General features: G+C 33.3%; 1 protein-coding gene across 2 annotated transcripts in view; it reads right to left on the bottom strand.

Annotated features, from left to right (window-relative positions):
• The window catches only part of FAR1 (fatty acyl-CoA reductase 1), a 117,690-nt gene that overhangs the window by 27,859 nt on the left and 68,398 nt on the right, over positions 1-21,433 (bottom strand). For both annotated transcript variants that reach the window (XM_074230352.1, XM_074230351.1), the window contains exons 2-8: positions 18,619-18,814; positions 11,716-11,891; positions 6,526-6,705; positions 4,344-4,521; positions 3,095-3,139; positions 2,866-2,984; positions 1,587-1,654 (exon numbers count right to left, since the gene is read on the bottom strand). In XM_074230352.1, coding sequence (XP_074086453.1) covers positions 1,587-1,654; positions 2,866-2,984; positions 3,095-3,139; positions 4,344-4,521; positions 6,526-6,705; positions 11,716-11,891; positions 18,619-18,814 — 962 coding nt within the window. The remainder of the gene's footprint in view (positions 1-1,586; positions 1,655-2,865; positions 2,985-3,094; positions 3,140-4,343; positions 4,522-6,525; positions 6,706-11,715; positions 11,892-18,618; positions 18,815-21,433) is intronic.

The raw sequence follows: 21,433 nt of genomic DNA, 5'->3' as shown, positions 1-21,433 counted from the left end.
TTACAAGGTACAATACTTTTTACTATAGATGTCATAATTAAATGACTGCATCCATTTTAAAAACAAACCCTTACAGAGTAGCTTAAAAAAAGTGGCACATGCCCACTGAACTCAAATAATTTGAGAACTACTACCTCTTCTTTTTTAATTTTTGATATATCAAGAACTAAAAGCTCATTCTGGCATTTCTCTGAATGCTTTACCAAGGCCACGATATAAGGTCACTTTCTATGTTGCACCTCTCACCATAGCTTCTTTCTTTCTGTTCCTCTTTTCAGTTTCTTATTACTGTACTTACTTTAAAAAGAAAGGGAAAATCATGATCTTTTTCTTGCAAATAATTAAATTGTCTAAGTCATATTTATAAAAAAAGTAAAACCACCCAACATTATTTTATTTTTTACTTTCAAATATCTTAATGAAATCTCAATTTAATATATAGATATATCAAATTTTCCTATAATCAACTGGATATAGTAATACTTTATTTGGAGTACATATACCCTATTAAACAGCAACCTAATATCTATCCCAAAATTTTAAAACTTTAAAAAGCTTATACTGAGCTTGAGTTTTAAAATATCTACCTTATTTGAAAATTTAGGTACTTTTAATCAAACTATAGTATAAATTAAGAGAGTCAATGTGGAAGACTTGGAAAATATGATAATATGCAATTTTAGACTAAAGTGTTTATTTGAAAATAATTATTCAATTCAAGGTAGAATCTGACCCTAACATTCAATAACATAAACAGCATTTTTGCATTAAAATCAACCAAATAAAATCAGAACCTGGTTCAACTTAAGTTGTCTTTAATTAAGGTACAATAATTTAAAATTAATGTAATGCCACAAATGTCCATAATATACCTTATCCAACTCTTTCATTGTTTTGCAGTAAAAGAAATTAATACACAGAAAAACTGAGCAACTTGCCCAAGGTCACAGAAGTATAGTGTGGCAGAGCTCTGACAAGGACCCAAGTCTCTAAAATATTAATTTTACTGTTATTTCTACTGAAATGATTCAAATTTGATTGCAGATTTGCTATAGTAAGGTGTCACAAGATGCAGCAGAAATTAAGGCATCCTCTCACTTACCAAGCATCTTTGACCTGTTGCCATTCTGGATCTACTTTATGGAGCATCTTCCATAATACTGTCTCCAGCTCTCAAAGCTGGGAGTGAGGCCCACTGGATCTACACCTTTTTTGTCACAAAATACAGTTTGTAGTCCCAGTCAAAAAGAAAGGAGTATTACTTCCCACAAAAGGAGTGGGGCAATTGTGGGAACGAAAAGGACAAGCTGGGAATAAAGGGCAAAAACAGCAGATGGGAAATACGCAGCAAAGTCTCTCCTTATTTCAAAAATGCAATCATAAGGCCTATGCTGTAATGTTGGAAGGTATGAGAACTAAGTTTGCAATGTTAATGGAAATAAGTTCTAAGTGATATAGCCTTAAGTCTTCAAGAATTATAATCATACTAACATGATCTTTAAAATAACCACTAAAAACTATTCTATTTAGTAGCATTAAGATTTGTTCTAAGACTTATAGAAAACAGAAGGAAAAAAAATTCATACCAACTTCACCCCAGTGGAAAGGATTAGTGCTGCCAGTCGTGCAGTTATATACCATGATGTTCCTTGGTCTGAAAAGTCAAATATCAGAATAAGCAAAATAAACAAAATAAACAAAAACTGTCAAGCCTGTGCTGTATAGAATACCTTAAACTAAGCAATGACAAAAGTTATGTATCTTTTAGGTAATTACAGTGCCACTGTTACTCTTCATGGGCGAATTTACATTTATTAGCTGAAGTACTTTTAATTACTCATGTATTTCAACATCCCCAAAAATTTCTCAATAGAAATTATAGATAAAACCTATCTAATGTTAATTAACTGAATTTAATGAAACTAGAACTTGGGCAAAACACAATTCCAGAGTGATGATGTCAAAAAATGTTATAAATGGATAAATTATTTGAATGATATTACAGCAGGATTTTCTAACTAGCTGCCAGGTTTGATTATCATGTATTAATGAAATAAGATTTGTTAGAACAATTCTGTTCATAGCATATGCATTTTTTCCTTTGTACAATTTTTCCTTTCGTATCAGGATTAAACATGCCAAAAGCCAAATATGAGTCTAAAAGTTAAGGAAAACCAGGAAGAGTAGCTTAATATCTATTCTCTGTGTTTGTTCTTGACAAATTTTCAGAGGTCCAATTTGGGGCAACTGGAGCCTACTTTGCATAGAATAATATATGCAAATAATCAACTAATGCTTTGCCCCTTTATTAGAAAAGTATGGCTAGGAATAGCTATAAAGATACTTTACTTGATATAGGAAATTCTTAAGGAAGGGAACTACCAAAGTAGGTCAGCATTTAGAGTCAGACAGTTTCCTAGAAGTTGAGGGATTTAGTGATTTGCTCAAGACCACTCAGACAGCATGCCTCAGAGGCAGGTGTTGAACCTAGCAACTGTTGGCTTTTCCAGGACTACTCTCTGCTCAGTAGGCTATACTGCCTACTTAAAGATCACTGGGAGAGGTACAGAATAGATGTCAGAAAGGTTCACCAAAATTAAACATCTCTAGCACCAATGCAGGAAATAAAAATACGTGGTTATTCTGGGGTGAATTTCAAAACATTTTAAACACCCAACTTCTGCCTCCCCATCCCCCAAATTTTATGTACAATCACAGAAATTCAAAAAAATGTGGCAATCTTTCAGGAACAAAAATCTTAATCTATGTTCTGATTTTATAGATGAATATGACATTAGTAAATCATCCCCCCACTCTACAATTTCTAATCATAACTTAATAAGCCCACATTGTCACCTCATATACCTATTGACTCCAGAATACCAGGCAGCAGCCAGACTCGTGTTGACTACTACGTCTACAGGAACAAGATCTGCAAGGGCATTGTTGGAAGCTCGCATTGTTCTAAGAATTCCCTTCCCTGCCTTTGAAGAAATAAAGACAAACATGATGCTTAAGATATTTAAATTCAAATTATCCAAGAAAGGGGGGAAAAAAAACACATAGCACTAATTGAATTTGGAGGTTTACTCACAGCAATAAAGAGACCACTTGGTCCATTAAAGTTATCGATCCAACCCTGTTATCAAATAAAATATAATAATTTTAGCAATTAAAACTGCAGACTTTTTTCTTGAAATCTGCATCCCAACAAATACTTTTAGGCAAACAGATTTTATTACTCATAAAGCTAGCTTTTGACAAGGATTGTATTAAGAACACTGGAAGTTTCTCCTTTGGAGAACTTTGGATCAAACACAATTTACCTCATAAAAACCCTACTGCTTTTCTATCAATTCATGATTGTAGTCCGCAGAAAAGAAGGGTAGAAGATAAATTTTACTATGAAAAATTAATTGATGGGGGAAATATATATAAGAAGAATAAAATCATTAAGAAAAAAACCAACTTTCTTCCTTTACTCAAGTAATTTCCAGGATTATTTTGGTTCAAGTCATTTTCAAGTGTATTCTCTGTTGAACAACAATTAATTAAACGTAAATTATGTTCAAGCCTAAAATTTGTTTACATATTAATCTTTTTTTTTTAAGGATTTTTGCAAGGCAAATGGGGTTAAGTGGCTTGCCCAAGGCCACATAGCTAGGTAATTATTAAGTGTCTGAGGCTGTATTTGAACTCAGGTACTCCTGACTAGAGGCCCAGTGCTCTATCCACTGCGCCACCTAGCTGCCCCTACATATTAATCTTAATAACTGTTCTTGTCTTCTTATGTTGTGACCAAAGAAGAAAAGAAAGATTAGGACTTCAGGGGACTGTCCAGGCTATGGGTGGAAGGTTAAGACCCCTAAATGCTATGACCTTCACCATTTTTTCTTTTTTTAAAATTGATGATGGCGACACACACACACACACACACACACACACACACACACACTTACTTTATAAAATTCATATAATTAATTCATATAAATTTAAAATTTACTCTTTTAGAATTTCATATTATATCATCCAGGGAAAGTTGACTTGACCAAGTCTTATCTGAATGGAATGCAATACCCCTCTATCTTAATTTTCAGTGAAAGAGATAACACTTTAATTACTGAATATTATCTAGTATCAAAACAGAAATATAGGTATTTCCTAAAATTAATTTAATAGTCAATTTATAAGACACCATGTTCATAAATTATCAATTTACTAACTTGTTATTACTTAATAGTAAGTACACATTTCAAAGTTTTGTCAAATTTTAGTCTATACCTCATTTTCTTTTCACAATATGTGTAGAAAAATCAGCATTCTATGTTCTAGATAGGACTTACTGGGAACGGCTCTTTCCAGCTGGCACCCACAATTGATGGCCTTACAATTGCCACATTTAGTTGTGCCCCTTCTTGTTGCACAACATATTCAGCCAATGCTTTTGTATATATGTAAGTATTGGGTCTGTCTCCTATAAGTTTGGGAGTGATATCATTTACCAGTCCATCATCCATCCACCTAATAATCAAAGAAATCACAAAAGAAAAGATTTAGTTTCCAAATGTTTTACTCTAAAAAATTTTTAACAGTTCCTCATAGTAAACATGAACAAATATTCAATGATTTTATTCAACTGGCTTTCCTTACTTTAGTGAAAAACAATTTTGGCTTTTTGTATTTTCCTTCTGATCCCCCCCAAAATAACATACAAAAATTTACAAAAATCTAGTAAAGATATTAATGTTTTATGTCTATGTATATGTAGTATATATGTACATAAACTATGTTTGAATGCAAAAGTCAACCTTTAAGGTAGGTCAGAGAAGATTTCAATGCTGTCAATAGACTGACCTGCAAATACTAAGAACATAATAAACTTCTAAAACAAGGAATTATATAAATAAGAAATTAACTACAAATAATTACACATCTTTTGTTATAAGGTCAGCAAGACAAAATGAAATTAGTAACTTCTACCATTAAAAAAATATGTCTGTTTGTTGTAATTGTAATGCATATCAATAGACATGATTCTATGAGCCTAGCACATGGTAGGAGGTCAAAGAATATTCTTTTACCTGAAAATATATCTCAGTTTTTCCAAAGTTTTGTTTATCCAAGAAGCCTTTTTCTATTTGGTAGCAAGCATGAGGTTGAAATACCAAGAAAACTGGGATAACACAAACGTTAAGTGCCTCAAAAAATTATGTGCGAAAAGGAATATTTTAAATATATTGCTAAAAGAATCCTTTGAAGAATGAGGAATCTTCATTTATTCTATTCTATGTGTAAAATCACAGATCTTGAACCAGAGGAACTTGGAAGTCCATCTAGTTTAGAGATGTCAGATTAGGAAACCAATTAAAAACACAACTGGGAAATAAAATTTAAAAAAATACCATACAACAAAGATAATATTAACTATGATTTCTCAAGTCAACAGGCCCATAGGGATGTTTCTATTTGAATGTAAGGAGCTTTTTGCCAAGAACATAAAATTAGTAAGTGAATTCATTTGGAGTTTTTTGAAGCTATAACAGTATATCATGAACTAGAGATGACCTTAACGTTTTCCATGAAGTAAAAGGTGGGTTATATGCTATGATGAGTTGTAGTGGGTCATATAAAACAAAGGTTTGGAATAGTCAATTTTTAAGAAGAAACTAACACTCCCAACTCAAGTATGATGGGTCAAAGAAAACAGGGTCTACATACTCAAAGGTATCAAGCAATTAATAAGCACTACAATTTAAGGATCAAGAATGCTCTAACCAAATCAGAATTAACTAACAAGAAATATTCTCCTGCCAACTACTAGACAAGAATTCAAGTACTGATAATTTACTAAAAGAACAGGCCACACCTACATGTTACTACCTCCACCTTTAACTTCAAGGAAACAGTATTATTATGAGTGAAATATGGAGGGATTTATTTCTGTGTTCCTTCCCCCTCTCACTTGCAAACTACCAGATATAACCATAGGATCAAAGGCTGAGAGGGATAGTGGTGTCAAAATCACACTTTTTATAGATGAACACATAAGGCCTGAAGGAGATGAAGGGACCTGCCCAAAGTCAAGGGGACAGCTAGGTGGCACAGTGGATAGGGCACTGGCCCTGGAGTCAGGAGAACCTGATTTCAAAACTGACCTCAGACAATAATTACCTAGTTGTCTGACCTTGGACAAATCACTTTAACCCCATTGCCTTAAATAAAAAAATAAAAAAGACAAAGTCACCTAAGTCTTAAGTTGAAATCAGAGATTCAGAACAACATCTTCAGGCTCCAAACCCAGTGTTTTTTAATATTACGCTGCCACTCCCACACAACAAATCAATTAAGGAAAGAACAGTAGCATCAGGATGGGATGTATGGTACTGAGACAAATACTCAGATTTTTTTAAAAATGTGGCTAAAACACTTAGATGAGGAAGGAATTTTAAAATTACTTGAAAGAAAAGCATATAGGTGTTTTTTTAAGTCTTTGAATAATTATAAAGTTTAATGAAAAAGACATACTCTAGAGAATCAATTAGTTTCTTAGGGTCAACAGGAGGGGGATAGACTACTTCATCAATATGCTTTCTATTGCAGTATGCATAAGCTGTTGATACATGCATGAACACTTCCAGATTCTTCATCTGCTGTGCAAGGAGAATAAGCTGTCGAGTAGCAATCACATTTAGTTGAACTGCATCTCTGGAAAGAAAAGCACACAGTCACTATCTAAGTCATGATTGGAAGATTATATTAGTTAATTTGACATCCAAAGAATCTTATCCTATTTTTAAAAACAGAAATGTGTGGAAAATTTTTCTATATGTGCATCTGTAAATATGTATGTATATATATATGACTATGTGTATGTACATATGCATGCATATGGATATGCTAAAACATATTATATAAACATATAATGAATAATCAATTAGATTTTGATTATCTGCAATTAAATAAATTCATCCCCCCAAAATCTCATAACTTCTATTTCATTTTTTAAGTTTTCATCAGGATATTACCTGATATTCATCAGAATATAAGCTCTGTTCTCCATTTTTCCCTTTGCATTATTTCATAAAGGTTTTTCAATATTCCTTATATGCTTCAAACCTGATGATCTTGACCAGAGGAGAATATTTATTCCCTTTTAGGTTGTGAGTATTCAGTCATGTCCAACTCTTTGTGACCCCACTTAGGGTTTTCTTGACAAAGGCACTAGAATGGTTTGCCATTTCCTTCTTCGATTCATCTTATAGATGAGGAAACTAAGGCAAACAGGGTGAAGTGAACTGCCCAGGGTCACACAACTAGTACAAGTATCTGAGATTAGATGTGAACTCAAGACAATTAGGTCTTCTGCCCTCCAGAATTAGTATAATGTCTCTTGAGCTACCCTAGCTTCTAATTATTCCCTTACTAATGGACATTTCATTTTCTTCTAGATTTTGCTTTGGATTTTTTTTTGCAATTAAAAATAAAAACTATAAACATCTTGGAAGAAAAAGCTCTTTTTCACCCTACCCACTCAAAAATAAAAATTAAAAAATTAAAAAACAAAACAAAAACAAACTTTCAGGGTATATTCTAAGCAAGAAAATTCCTGGATCAAAGAATAATGATTATTTCTATAATCTCTACACTATGCTTTATGTTTGCCACCAGCACTGAGAAGGCAAAAGGGCAGTGGGGAAAAAAAGCCTTGAATTTAAGTGACAGTTCTGCCTCTGCCTCTATATGAATTTAGGCAAGTTTCTTAACCTTTCTGGGTCTCCAAGAGATAATTCATCTATAAAATGAGAGTTGGCTTCAGTTAGAACTATGATTCTATGACTTCAAAACTCTGATCAATGAAGAATATACCTAGTCAATGTGTATAAAAATAATCACAGTAGGTATCTTCCTCAATCAATCACCAACCATTTATTAAGAATTTACCACCTATGAGGCACTGTGCTAAGAGCTATGGATTCAAAGAAAAAGTGAAATGATCCTCCTCCACAAGCTACATTCTAATGGGGGAGTCAACATATAGAAATACAGCTGCCACTAGCAGCCTCCTGGAGTAGATAGACCCTGCTGAAGTGAAGTCGTAGTATAAATTAGAGGTGAGGAGGCCCAGAGATGGGAGAGGAAGGGATCATTCAGGAGGAAAAGAGATAAAGCCTGGATGGCTTGTATGCTGGAGAAAGCTTTTGATACTGAACAAAGGATTTCACTGTGACTGTGGCCATTCTGGGGAGCCACTGCAATTTATTAAGGTAGGGATGGAGTGATGTGATCAGATTTAAAATGTTTTAGAAAAATAGGAAGATTAGATATTTAAAAGTGACCTTAGAAGCTTAGAATGCATTCATTTTACAGAGGAGGAAACAGAGGCACAGAGAGATTAAAGGATCATCTGATATGGGTCTACAGCAGGATTTGAATTCCCTTCACAGTGACTTTTAAGTCCAGCATTATATCTGCCCTACACTTTGAAAGCTATGAGAAGACTGGATTAAAGGAGAAGGAAAGACTTTCAGTCAGAGAGACCAATTAGAAGTCTATAACAATAGTCCAGGCAAGATGTAATGACAATATAATTTAAGGTACAGGCTATGTGAGTATAGAGATGGGAAGACTCTGCAAAGGATATTATACTGAAAGAAATTACAAGATTTTGCTTCTAATTAGATAGGTGGAAAAAAACCTGTATGCCCAATAAATGAGGAAGAAGTGAACAGGTTCTAATATATTTAGGGATTGTTATATTACTGTATAATTCACAATTACAAAAAATAAAGCAAATAGAAAAAGAAATTATATGGAGAATCAAAACATTATATAGATAACAAGTATAACAAAACAAAAGATAGGAGAACATAAAAAAACAAGAACAGAAGAAAATAGTCCTTTTTTATTTTGTGAACTTAGTATACATTTTTAACAAACTGAAAATTATTTGTAGCCTGCCATTCCATGTAAATAAATTTCATTTCATATGAATGTTTTTGTTACTATTAAAATAAAAATGAAAAGCTAGAAAGCAAAAGTTTTCTAATAAAACTAGGCATGTATTATATAAGGTTTCTATTCAAAGATCAACTCTTATAGCAAAGATTTGGGAATAATGTGGGTGTAAATGTAATATGTGAAATGGTAATATGTAAAATGTAAAAATAAAATATGTAAATTATGTAAGATATAAAATTAATATGCACTATGGAAAATAATATATAAGATCATCACTGGCTAGGATTTGGAAATAAATAGCTTCAATAAAGTGAGTTTGATTTAAAATGTTGTAAGATTTTCAAAAGACTAGGATAGGAAATTTTTTTTCCAAGGCAACGGGGTTAAGTGGCTTGCCCAAGGCCACACAGCTAGGTAATTTGAGAGTCTGAGGCTGGATTTGAACTCAGGTACTCCTGACTCCAGGGCCAGTGCTCTATCCACTGGGCCACCTAGCCACCCCAAGGATAGGAAATTTTAACAAAATTAAGTCTATCTTTAGTTCTGGTTATTTTAAAAGTTGTTTCACTTTATATTTGCAACAAAATGATTGTTTAGAAATAAACTGGAAGGAAAACAACAGATGGAAAGTTGAAAAGATTGTAAAAAATCTTTATACAAGTCTTTTCTCCCTTGATAGGGGAGTCATTAGATTTAGATTCTAACATTTATTTCCCAATGTGATACCAGAGGAATTAGAAATGGCACTAAATCAAAGAAACAAATGAACTAGACAAAGTAAATACAAAGGAGGTCCATAATAAGGGAGACCCAATATAAGGGTATACATAACAAATTCAAAAAGAAAGGAGAATCCTAAAGGCATATCACTAAAATAGGGAAAATGAGCTAAGCCACTAATGTCTATTTTCCTTAAAACTACAAAATTACATCATGTTGTATCTATAACTATATAGCATTTCTTCCTAAATTACTTTATAGCTAACTATTTAGTATTTATTCATTTGTATTTATTCTATGTACAATCTATAGGTATTTGATCTCTCCTAATAGAATGTAAACTCCCTGAGATTAGAAATACTATATTTGTATTTGGCACACACAGAGCAGGCTCTTAATTAATGCTTGCTGATTGATTTACTGACTGAATTAAATTCTGATTATCATTTCACACTTGTTTCCTAATTCAGGGCAATGTGCTACTCAGCTCTCAGGTGGAGCACAATGGCAGCCATCTCTTGAGGTAAAGGTCAGATATCCACATGATGAATGTCACAAAGAAAGGAAGAATTTCTCTGAAATGATCAAATTGTCCATCCCTTTCCACAACAAGGAGAGAAAAACAGTGTCTTTACCCCCTCTTTTGCGCACTGTTCAAAGAACAACAGATGATAGAAACTACTGTTGTATATAATTGAAAACAAATCAAATATTTTAAATAAATATAATAAGCAAAAAGAAAAGAAAAAAGTCAGAGTGGATCTTGGAAAGGAATAGAGATTGTTCTGGGAGGCATCAGCCAGGCACAGAAAGGAGCCTTTTGGAGGGTCAAGTATTTCCAATGTGAGAAATATGTGAGAAATTTGGGAGTAAAGTAAACTTGTTTACTTCATCAGCCCAACGAATGAATCTTCATCACAAAGGCCAGTGTCTTTAAAATTCTTCTTTCAATAGTGTTATACCAAACAGATGTTTTCTACTGAATTCACAATAGAAAATCTGACCAGAGATCAAGGCACTACTATGACTGGCCATTGGCCAGAGCTTGCTTCTGTTATGTGGAAGCTTTGTGGTAACAATATGCATTTCAACAAGATCTGACCTACTTACAAAATGGTTGAAACTACTTTATAAAAACAAAAAACAACAAGAAAGTCTTTAAAAATAAAGGGTATAACATGTGGCTGAAACTAATTTATCAGGTCCTGCAAATTCTTGGAGCAGAAATATACCATGGTGTAGTAGGAAGGGCATTGAACTTGGAACTCCAGAGAATGGAGTTTGCCATCGTAGTTGGAAGTAACATTTTAACAAGATGGGTTCCCCCCCATCTTAAAAAGGCACTTTAAAGTAATTTTTTTAAAGTCTACACTAATTATATTTCTAGTAATATTGGGTACTTTAAACATCTAATTCCCCCCAACCCATGCCATAAGTGTTACTTTTCCTTGAAGAAACTTGATTAAAATCAAGAAAGCAATGTTTTAAAAGGTCATTGTGAGAAATGCGTGGCCTAAACCACTGATCATGGGTGTCTTCATGGATATATGATGGAGTACAAAGGTAAAATGTCTAACAATCTGTAAATGGGAAAGGGAACACAGTGAAAAGCTGACAGTGTGAGGACAAAGTGATCTATCAGAAAGAATAAGGAACTGACTACTCAAGAGAGAAAATGAAAACAATTTCAAGAGAACAGAAGCTACAATCCTACATTTTTTCAACTTCCCCATAGCTTCTCTTCCTCCTCCCTCATTTTACTTCTCCTCTGAAACAGAGTGAAGCTATAATCTTAGCAACAGCTGTTTTTTTCAGTAAAACAGTTTTTCATCATATTTAAAGAAAAGGAAAAAAAGAAGGAAATTGTTTTGAAAATATCAGAACCCTGAAAACCACACACTGCATCCGGCCAAACATTTCATGCAATTTCAACACATTCTGACTAAAAAAGTAGCCTATACTCAACAAAATTTATCTTTTAGCCCTAGCAAACAGTTATAAAAGAAAATGTAAATTCATATAAATAGCTAGACTTACCTTAAATTTTCATTAAATCTGACAGTAGCTGCACAGTGAAATATGATATTGGTAGAATCCAAGATGATATTTTTGTCTTCTTCAGTAAGGGCCAGTTTAGGTTGTGTGAGTTCACTGTTGATAGCTATGATTTTTTGTCTAAATTGTGGATTTTCATCTCTCAGTCTGTCAAAAAGCTATAAAGAAAAAAAAAAAGATAGGACTACAAAATGTCACATCTTGGGAGTTCTTTGCAGAGAAAAGATCCAGGAAATAGGCCTCCAAAGACAGGATATAATTAAGCTGATTTGAATAATGATGATTTACCAAAAATGGATTTCAAAGCCAAAGGGGAATACCATCACCATAGAAAATCACCAGGACTACCTGATATAATTTAGTATATATATTTTTAATTAATATGAAAAGAAAATAAATTGAATTAATTCTATTGATTGAATTCTTTTTTGTTTCAATATTAGATCAAGTTATTTTTAGATAACACATCCATCACCCATTTTTCTCCCTCTGTCAATTTAAACTAGATTTGCCAATTTATCACTAAGAATCTAAAATCTCTAAGGAAAACTTTCATATTCCTTACTAATGGGTCTTTGGGCCCTGTTTCAAAAATTTCTCCTCTGTCAGTTATGTTCTTAAACTAACCACTCACTGTCAGTTATGTTCCTAAAAGAGGAATCTTACAGTCCCATACTCAATAGCCAATGGTTTCCTATCACCTCCAGGATCAAATATAAAATCCTCTGTTTGGAATTCAAAGTCCTCCAAAATCTATTTTGATCATACCACCACACACACACACACACACACACACACACACACACAAAACCCTCCCCTGACCCACCTAGAATGCTCTCTCCCCTTATCTCTACCTTTTGGCTTCCTCCAAATCCAAGCAAAAATTCTTTCTTCCACAGAAAGTCTTTCCCTTTTTTAATTCTATTGTCTTCCCCTCTGTTAAATATTACCCATTTGTCCTCTATCTTGCTTGTATTTGCATGTTGCCTCCCCATCCCCATTAGATTGTGGGCTACTTAAAAGCAGGAATGGCATTTTTCCTTTCTTTCTAACTCCAGAGCTTAACACTGTACTGGATACAGAGCAGGCACTAAATACATGTTTACTTACTATGGGTTTTGAAATCACTCCTCCCACACCTCATCCATTCCATTAGTCTAATTCTGACTGCCTCATCATCCCTGTCACTACTTCTGGCTTCCCTTCATCTCTCTCATTCTCTAATCTCTCTTCACAATACTCCAAAGCACCTACTTTAAGAAAGTATATACTTTAAACTCAAACATCCAATGAATTTTCATTGATTCAATGATCACTTCTACACAAAGGAAGTGAATATCTATAAAGAATTTCAACTGTGAGAGGCCTTAGAGATCATCCTATCTAAGCTCCCCATTGAATGTGGAAACAAAAATACCTCAAGTTTCTCATCGGCTCTCACATGAATACTGTCCCATTATTTCAAATAAATGTCCCAAAACTTACCCTTCCTATTTAACTAAACTTTCCTTCAAAGAAGAGCTAGCATTTGAGTTGGGCCTTGAAGGGAGGGGAATAGCATTTGGGTAAAAGAGACAGCATGAAGACAATAGAAAGGTGGTAAAATATGATGTGTAATTGTAGAACATCTTGCACAAAGGTTTCACTTGAGTTTGTACAAATCATTTAACACACTTTTTTTCTATGCATTTATTTTCATTCCATCAGTACTAACCCAATTCAACAAAAATGTGTAAATTTCGGGTATCCCTGTTTAATATCAGCTACAAAATAATTAGAACCATTAAAATTTGATTTCAGTGGTAAAATGGCTCCTACTGGCTAATGCCTACTTCTTTCTTGCTCCCTTAAAACTAAAAATTACTCTGCAAGTTTCTAGCATAGATTCCTTAAAAGAAATAAAAAAGCCACTAATACAAGCAGTTGGGAAGGTAACATTTTAAACAGAAAATCTGAAATCTAAACTCAGTACCAAATCTAGAGGTCAATCTTTCATTTGCAGAACATAGCTCTATCTTTGTTTGATCAAGTATAAATTTTAAGAGGCACATAGAGTAATTAACATAGTTAAAGAAAACACTCAGCATGGTATATGTTATTTGTTTAACACCTGTAATGATCCTATCTCCTTTCAATAAAGTCAAAACTATTCTACAATAATACAAAATATCCTCAAGTATATTACTATAGTTTTAAACTATTAGCAACCTACTGCTCAAGGTCAAAACCTGCCCAAGCTAGCTGATTCGAGGTAAGAATGGTTTTTAACATTTTTCAGTACAATAAAACTTTGTTTAAAAATGTAAAAACCAAGAATTCTTAGCTCTGGACTACAGGTTTAGACTGTAGCTTGCCTATCACACTATTAAAATTTAAAACTGCTCAAAGACTTGCACAGGGACAACCTGTACATTTAAGGAACTGCTGTCTTCCTTTTCTCCCAACTCTGGACAGAGTTCTACTTCTTTTATTAATAAGTGAGTGTAAATTGAAGGTATAAACTCCCAATTCCCTTCTATTTCTAGCCAATGAAAGCAAAATTCATACCCTTTTAAATCAAAGTGGAATGATGAGTTATGATCATCCCCCCATCTAGGAAAATCATTTATTCTTTCTGTGCCCCTTTCTTCATCTGTAAAATGAAACTACTTAATTAGAATAATCTCTGAAGTCCACTTTAAAAATCTTAACATAACTTCTCTGCATTTCCAACAACCTTTCAGTCATCTCAAACTGGAATGTTCAGAAGAAGAAATATTAAAACTAAAATGTCCAAAAAGGACCTCATTTTCTTTCCCCTTAAATTTACCTTCTCTCCAAATTTCCCTCAAATGCTCCCAAGCTTCCAACCTAAGGATCATCCTTTCCTCCTCATTATCTCTATCTAATCTACCACAAGCCAAGGCTTGCCAATTCTACCTTTGAACCATCTCTTTCCTGACACTGGCACTACTCTGCCCTCATCTCCCATGTCTGGACTACTGCAATGGCCTGCTGATAGGTCAGCTTGCCTTCAGTCTCTCTCCACTCCACTCTGTATTCAGTTGTTGAGGTAATTTTACTAAAATTCAAGTCTGATTATGTCTCTGTGTCCCACCCTCCAAAAAACACAGTGGTTTCCTATCACTTTGATAATCAAATACAAAATCCTCTATTCACCCTCCACCCCAAGAAACACACACCTTTCTAGCCTTCTCACCCCACTCCCACATATTCTTTAGTTCAGAGACTGGCTGTTCCATAAAGGAAATACTTCATCTCTTGGCTCTGAGCATTTTCTCTGGTGACATATCCCCCATGATCACAAGATTCTCATCATCATCTCAGTTTCCTAGCTTCTTTAAGTCCCAACTGTAATCTCATCCTGTATGTAGAGGAAGTCTTTCCTAAACCTAATTCTATTATCCTGTGTGTGTATATATATATCTTGTCTGTACATATTTGTATGTCTTTTGCTTTCATACTGTTTGTTAATTCAAAAGATTCTAAAGCATTCTCTAAAGCCCCAAATCTACTTGCTAACATTCAAGGCCCTCTACATTCTGCTCCTTAGTCACCATATATTCTATTCCTCCCTACCCTAAACCTACCTCTGTTTCACAGTGACCTGTTCCTAATTTTTTTCTTAAACATAACAAGCTTATTACTCCAGTACCCTGAAACTAGTTTCAAACAATATGAAATGTTCTTCCATACCTAATCAACTCCTACCAACTCATACTCTGTGTGGAATACTGTGATCAGTATTCCAACTACATCATATTTTCCTCCTCCAGAACCCAAAATAGAAAAGCTGGAAGGGACCTTGGAAATTTTCTAGTCCAACCCAGCTCCCCCACCCCACCCCCATCCTACTGATAGGGAAAACTGATATGTAGAGGCAATAATTAACATGCTCAAAGCCACATAATTATTTTAAAGAGAAACAGAATTACAGAATTTGAGGAGGAAAGGGACCGACTTCAATTATTTTGCAGACAATAAAACTAAAGTCTAGAGAAATAACAAATTTATAATTCATAAATGAAAGAGACCCAAGGATTCTGACTCCTTGTGGTTTATATGACAATCATTTCTTAAATACCTACAATGTGCAAGGTACTCATGACACAAATATAAAAAAATTAATGTTTCCAAGGAGTTATTAGGTGGAGAACTAATCCCGGGCTCTATGTATGATAGGGATAATCTGGGAAGGACAATAAGAGGAAATAAAGGAAGTTATATTATTACATTAGTAGAGAATAAGTTCAAAGGAAAGATGTTGACAGATCTTTCTTTGTATCTAGCCAAGAGATTCCTCTTTAGTAGTAAGAAAGGGACTTCTGCTAGAAGACTCAATCTACTAAAAGCAGAGCACCTAATTTGAGTGTTAGCAAGTGAAGAATTTCTCTCTGGGTCAAATAGAGAAACTCTTATTCTGACTTTAATTCTGACCAAGAAAGAAGCAACTGATGACACAGAAGCAATGAGAATCTTAGGAAAAAGTGACCATGTCATCCAAGAGTTCATAAAAGCCAAGAAAAAAAAACACTAAGCTTAACATAAGTATGTTAAAGTATAATATATTCTGTGAAACCAGAGACCTGGAACTAACTCAAAGCATTTATGAATCTCTCAAAGTTTAAAAGACCATATATAAAGAAAAACAAACAAGGAAGAAAAGAGAAAGGCATCTCAAGAAATTAGTGTGGTTGATTATACAAGAAGTACTCTGAAGACCTTAAGATAAAAAAAAATGCAAGTTCACATATTAGATAGCATGTTAGTTTACAAAATACTTTCCTCAAAGTAGCCTCTTCAGCAACCCTATGAAATAGTATCTCTTGCCTTTAGGTTTTGTTGTTCATATAGAGAAAGAAAACCTTCTTATGCACAGGTGGTGAGAACAACCTTCATTGAAACTTATGAACACATTATTATATCCCTTATCAGTGCTGTTCACTGCTAGAGAAAAACACTATCTGGTTTTCATATTTTTGGAAATGATGTAATTTTTCTGACTGGATATCTCCAAATTTGGTCAAAGGAAATGCATGAAAAGGTTTTGCGGAATCTCATTTTTTATAGGGTACAGATTAGCTATGAATAATTATGGTAGTAAGGGACTGAAAATTGTAACTTTTCAATAAGGTAGAGATTAGTTATGAATAATTAGGATAATAAGGACTGAATTTGCTCTGTGCTGGTAGGCTAATATTATTAGTAAGAAAACTGTAAACTTGTCTTACCAGCCAATGGTGGGATAAAGCAGAATTTAGAGATAGGATTATTATTATTACTATAAAAATGACCTACAAGTTTTTATTTTTGACACTCCCTTGCCTGATGTTATTTTGCAATGGCATGTGTCCTTTCCTCGAGGAAATAAAAGACCTTTCCTGCTCCCTGACTCAGACACTGAACTCTTGATTCCTGTGAGCATTATTTATCTCACACACATAATAATGAAGACAATTACACATTTATCTGAAATCTTTTCTTCTCATCAAGCAAGTGGTAATTTATAAAAATGAGTCCAATGCTACTTCATATTTCAGATGATAGAGGGTCTAATTAAAAGAAAGATAAGTATTTTCTGTTTCACTTTCTATTTAATGAAGTCATGTACAGTGAATGAAGTACAACAAAAAAGATAAATATATACTATTACTAAAACTACACATAAAAACAATGCTAAACAGTAAAACTACTGGGGGACAGGGTAGAGCACAGTTCATCTTTCAAGATTCTGGCACTGTAAAGAATGCCCCCCTAGGTGTCTAAAAGAATTAGAACACTTTAAATTCAATCATCCTAAGGGATATATGCGCTCTGGATATAAAAACTTTTGCCACCTAATTGAAACAATGCCATTAGTGCTTAATTTTTTTTTAAACCTAAAATTCTTCAAACATATCTTAGCAAATAGAGTATAGGAACTTATAATGTATCTTTTTTTTTTTTTTACTAAAATCACCCCAGTCTATTAATTGTTCTATCAATGTTTTTCTCCTCTGACATGACTGTTTTCTGCTGTTTCTCCTTACCACTGTGAGGGGCTTTGTTTGTCCATCCCATTTTCAGCACTTAAACCTTGTCAATTCTGTTGTTTTCCTTCCCTGTCTTTTTTATTTCCTTTGTATTCTTTCTTGTCTTCTTTCTCTTATATTTCTGAGACTTCTCAGTTTAAACACTAGTGAAACTTTAACTGTTCTCACCAATGATAACTCCATTTTTCAGATTTGTCAACTGATCTATCACTTCCTATCTTCTGTAGTCCTTGAGGAATTTTTGGATGTTTTCAATATGGCTCAAAATAGCTTAATTTTTTTATATTTCCGAATTCTTCCATTTTTCCAAGGGTTGAAATGTTAAGATCCGACAGCTTGAAAATTAGGAAATTAGTGAACACTTTCGAAGAGTAACCGACAATACAGGGAACTGGCACCAATGGCACCAATTGGCACGTTATAGAAGAAAAGCAATGGAATATGCTTCCAACAAAGGGAATGTACAATAACTGACAATGCTTATTATGTACACAATAGGTGTTCCAAGGATAAAATGTTTACTATTTCTCAAAATACTTAAATTTCATATGTCAAAATGTTTTAACATATTTTTAAAAAATTATCCTCAGTGCTTAGAAGTTGACATCTTTCCCAAACAATATTTTACTCTCTAACTTTACAAAAAGTTCTCATAATAGTAATTAACAATTTTTCTATTTCCCAGCACATTTTCATTATATTAATGACATCCCATATAATTATCTATTCTAAAAGTTTTCAAGGGTTCTGGCAAGTTACATCAAGTTCTTTCTCCAATATAAAAAGAAAATTGTATGGGCTATGTATTACATCATAATATATTTTCTACTAACTAATCATTTTCTGGACTTACCTTGCCACTAATCACCTCTTCCACTCTTTCCTGTGGGGTTTGGCCAGCTTTCTGCCTCACTAACACGTACACTGAATTCACCTTAGGACAAGACCGAAGTAACTTTTCAAGAAGCACCTTCCCCAGGAAGCCAGTGGCACCTGTGAGTAAGACATTCTTTCCTTCATAGTATTCTGGAATTGAAACCATTCTGTTCCTAGGGAAAATAAAGTAAGTAGTCATAAATAAAATGATCTTATTACTCTGAATTTGTCCAAATAACAAAAACAAAATGATAGAACCTTCTATACCTCAGGGTGGTAATATGGAGGGAATATAGAATTCAAAGAATTAAAAAAATAGAAGGAACTTTTTCTAGCTACCCCAGCAGTAAGGAGTCAACCAGCCTCTGCTGTAAGACTTCTGGTGAAGAAAATCTCTCCTATGGCAATCTATCCACTTCTGAACAATTTTAATTATTTGGAAATTTGTTTTTCTTTCTATAATGAAGAATTCTCCCTCTTGACAACTTCCCCTTATCTTCTGAGGTCAAGTGGAAAAATTCTAATTTCTCTTTCTCACAATAACACTTCAAAAACTTGAAGACACATGGTTGGTGCTAAGTAGTAAATATTTATTGACAACCATCATGCATGCCCCCTTAAAGGTGTTCTCTTCATTAAGCTTAACATTCTCTCACGTTCTTCAAATCCTGAGAGGAGAAGCAGAACATTAGGGGAAGAGTGTTGCATTTGGGGTTAAGGACATGGAGGTGGCTTCTGCCAAGTACTTAAACAATTCACTTGAACTATTGGAGTCAAATTTCCTTCCAATGGAAATGAGGATATTGGCCTAGGTAAATGCCAAAGTCTCTTCTACCCCTATATTTATGATGCTAAAGATCTTTACTCTCCTAGCATGCATCCTCTTAGAACTACTCCAGTCTATCAATGTCCTACTGGCATTTAGGCTCTACTATGGTAAGGACTATAAAACATTTTCCCTCCAAATAGCTCCAAGCCTCCTTTTCATTAGGATAAAATTCTTTAGTTGTAAGCCAAAGCCAAGTATTATGAACACTAAAAGGATTCAAATGTTTTCATTGTTTTGCCTCTTTTTGATATTTCAAATGGAATGTTATGCTATAAACTGCAACAATTTGCCTTCCAAAAAGTTATTAAAACTCCAGGTCAAATTGTGTGTGTGTGTGTGTATACATTCTGTTAAAATATTATTTAAAAACAATTTTAATTATGCTACAATGAAATTTTTTAAAACCGAGAAAGCAGTATGAAAAAACTTTTATGTGTTATGTTGCCTTAATACCCAAAACATGGAAAAATAAAGAATTACAAAGTAGTTATCAAAAATGACTATCAATTCAATCATTTAAAATAAAATGCTAGCAAATGACTACAGTTATATAATCCAAAAAATATACACCATGACTAGAATAGATTTATAAGGGAATACAAGAAACTTTCAAAATAATTACTCCGATTTGTATTAAAATCTAACATTATTATACACAGTAACAGAAAAGTAGAGCTGACAGGGACCTCAGGCCATTTAGTTCAATTCCTTCATCTTATACATGAGAAAACTGAAGCCAAGGATAATTAAGTGATTTGCCCGAGAACATAAAACAAGCTGCAGAATTGGGATTTGACTTACAAGGAGAGTGTCTCTAAAATAAAATATCTCAAATATAAATACAAATTCAAATAAAACACTGACTCCAATATCAAGATGTCACTTTTGACCCTAGTCAAATAGGAAGGACAACCAATACTTAAAATAGAGCATACTCAATATACAATGCTCATCTAAGCAAAAAAACCTGAAACTCACAGGCAAAGAAGATCGGATACAAAAAAAAAAATAACCAAAAACACTTAGAGAGTTCAGTCTCTCATTATTAATTGACTCTGTTCTAGAATTGCTAGCATTAGCAATAGCAAGGAAAAATACTAAAGGTATAAATATTGGCAAAGAGATTATTGCTATTTGCTAATGACATGATGATTTACTTTAAAGGCTTTAAAGATTCAACCAAGGAAATACTTAAGACAATTAGTACCTTCAATAAAATAACCAGATATAAAAATAAATCCACAAAAAAATCACCAAGATGTGATAACAAAATCTGAGAGGAAAAATAGAAAGGGAAATTATTGCAAAATAACAACAAAATGTGTAATTATTAGGCAAGCCAATTTATTCTGACACTCAAAACTATATAAATATAATTATAAAAATTACTTAAAGAGTTGGCTGGACATTCATTTATTTGTCTAGATTGTTTCAATTAAAAATGATACCAACTAACTTACAAATTTAGTATTCAAACTCTTTTAATGAATGAGAGAAAAAAATAAAAAAAAAACTCATTGGAGGAACAAAATATCTAGAACTTCAAGGAAAATCAGGTGAAGGGGGGGAATTAAAGGAGGAGGAAGTACTTCCAGACATAAAATTATATTGTAAAAAAGTATTCATAAAAACTATTTAGTACTAGACTCAAGTATTAAAACATAGTTCAATGGAACAAACTAGATAAGCAAGAATAAGAAACAATTTAACTCAATAATTTAATTATCAATAAGTCTTACAACATAAACTGCTGGGGAAAAAAATACCTATTCACAAGCATTTCTGATGAAATGCTAGCATTTGGCAGAAATTAGGTTTAAACCAACATCTTACACCATATATGTCTTTTTTCTTTTTTCTTGTTAATTTTATACCATTTTATTTTTTTGTAGATTTTTATTTAATATTTATTCTCATTTTGTACAAATAATATTTTTACATTAATAAAATATTCTTGTTTAAG

The sequence above is a fragment of the Macrotis lagotis genome, chromosome 3, assembly GCF_037893015.1.
Source record: "Macrotis lagotis isolate mMagLag1 chromosome 3, bilby.v1.9.chrom.fasta, whole genome shotgun sequence".
Classification (NCBI taxonomy): Eukaryota; Metazoa; Chordata; class Mammalia; order Peramelemorphia; family Peramelidae; genus Macrotis; species Macrotis lagotis.
Note: the sequence above shows the minus strand (reverse complement) of the source record. Positions and strands in the feature narration are given on the sequence as shown.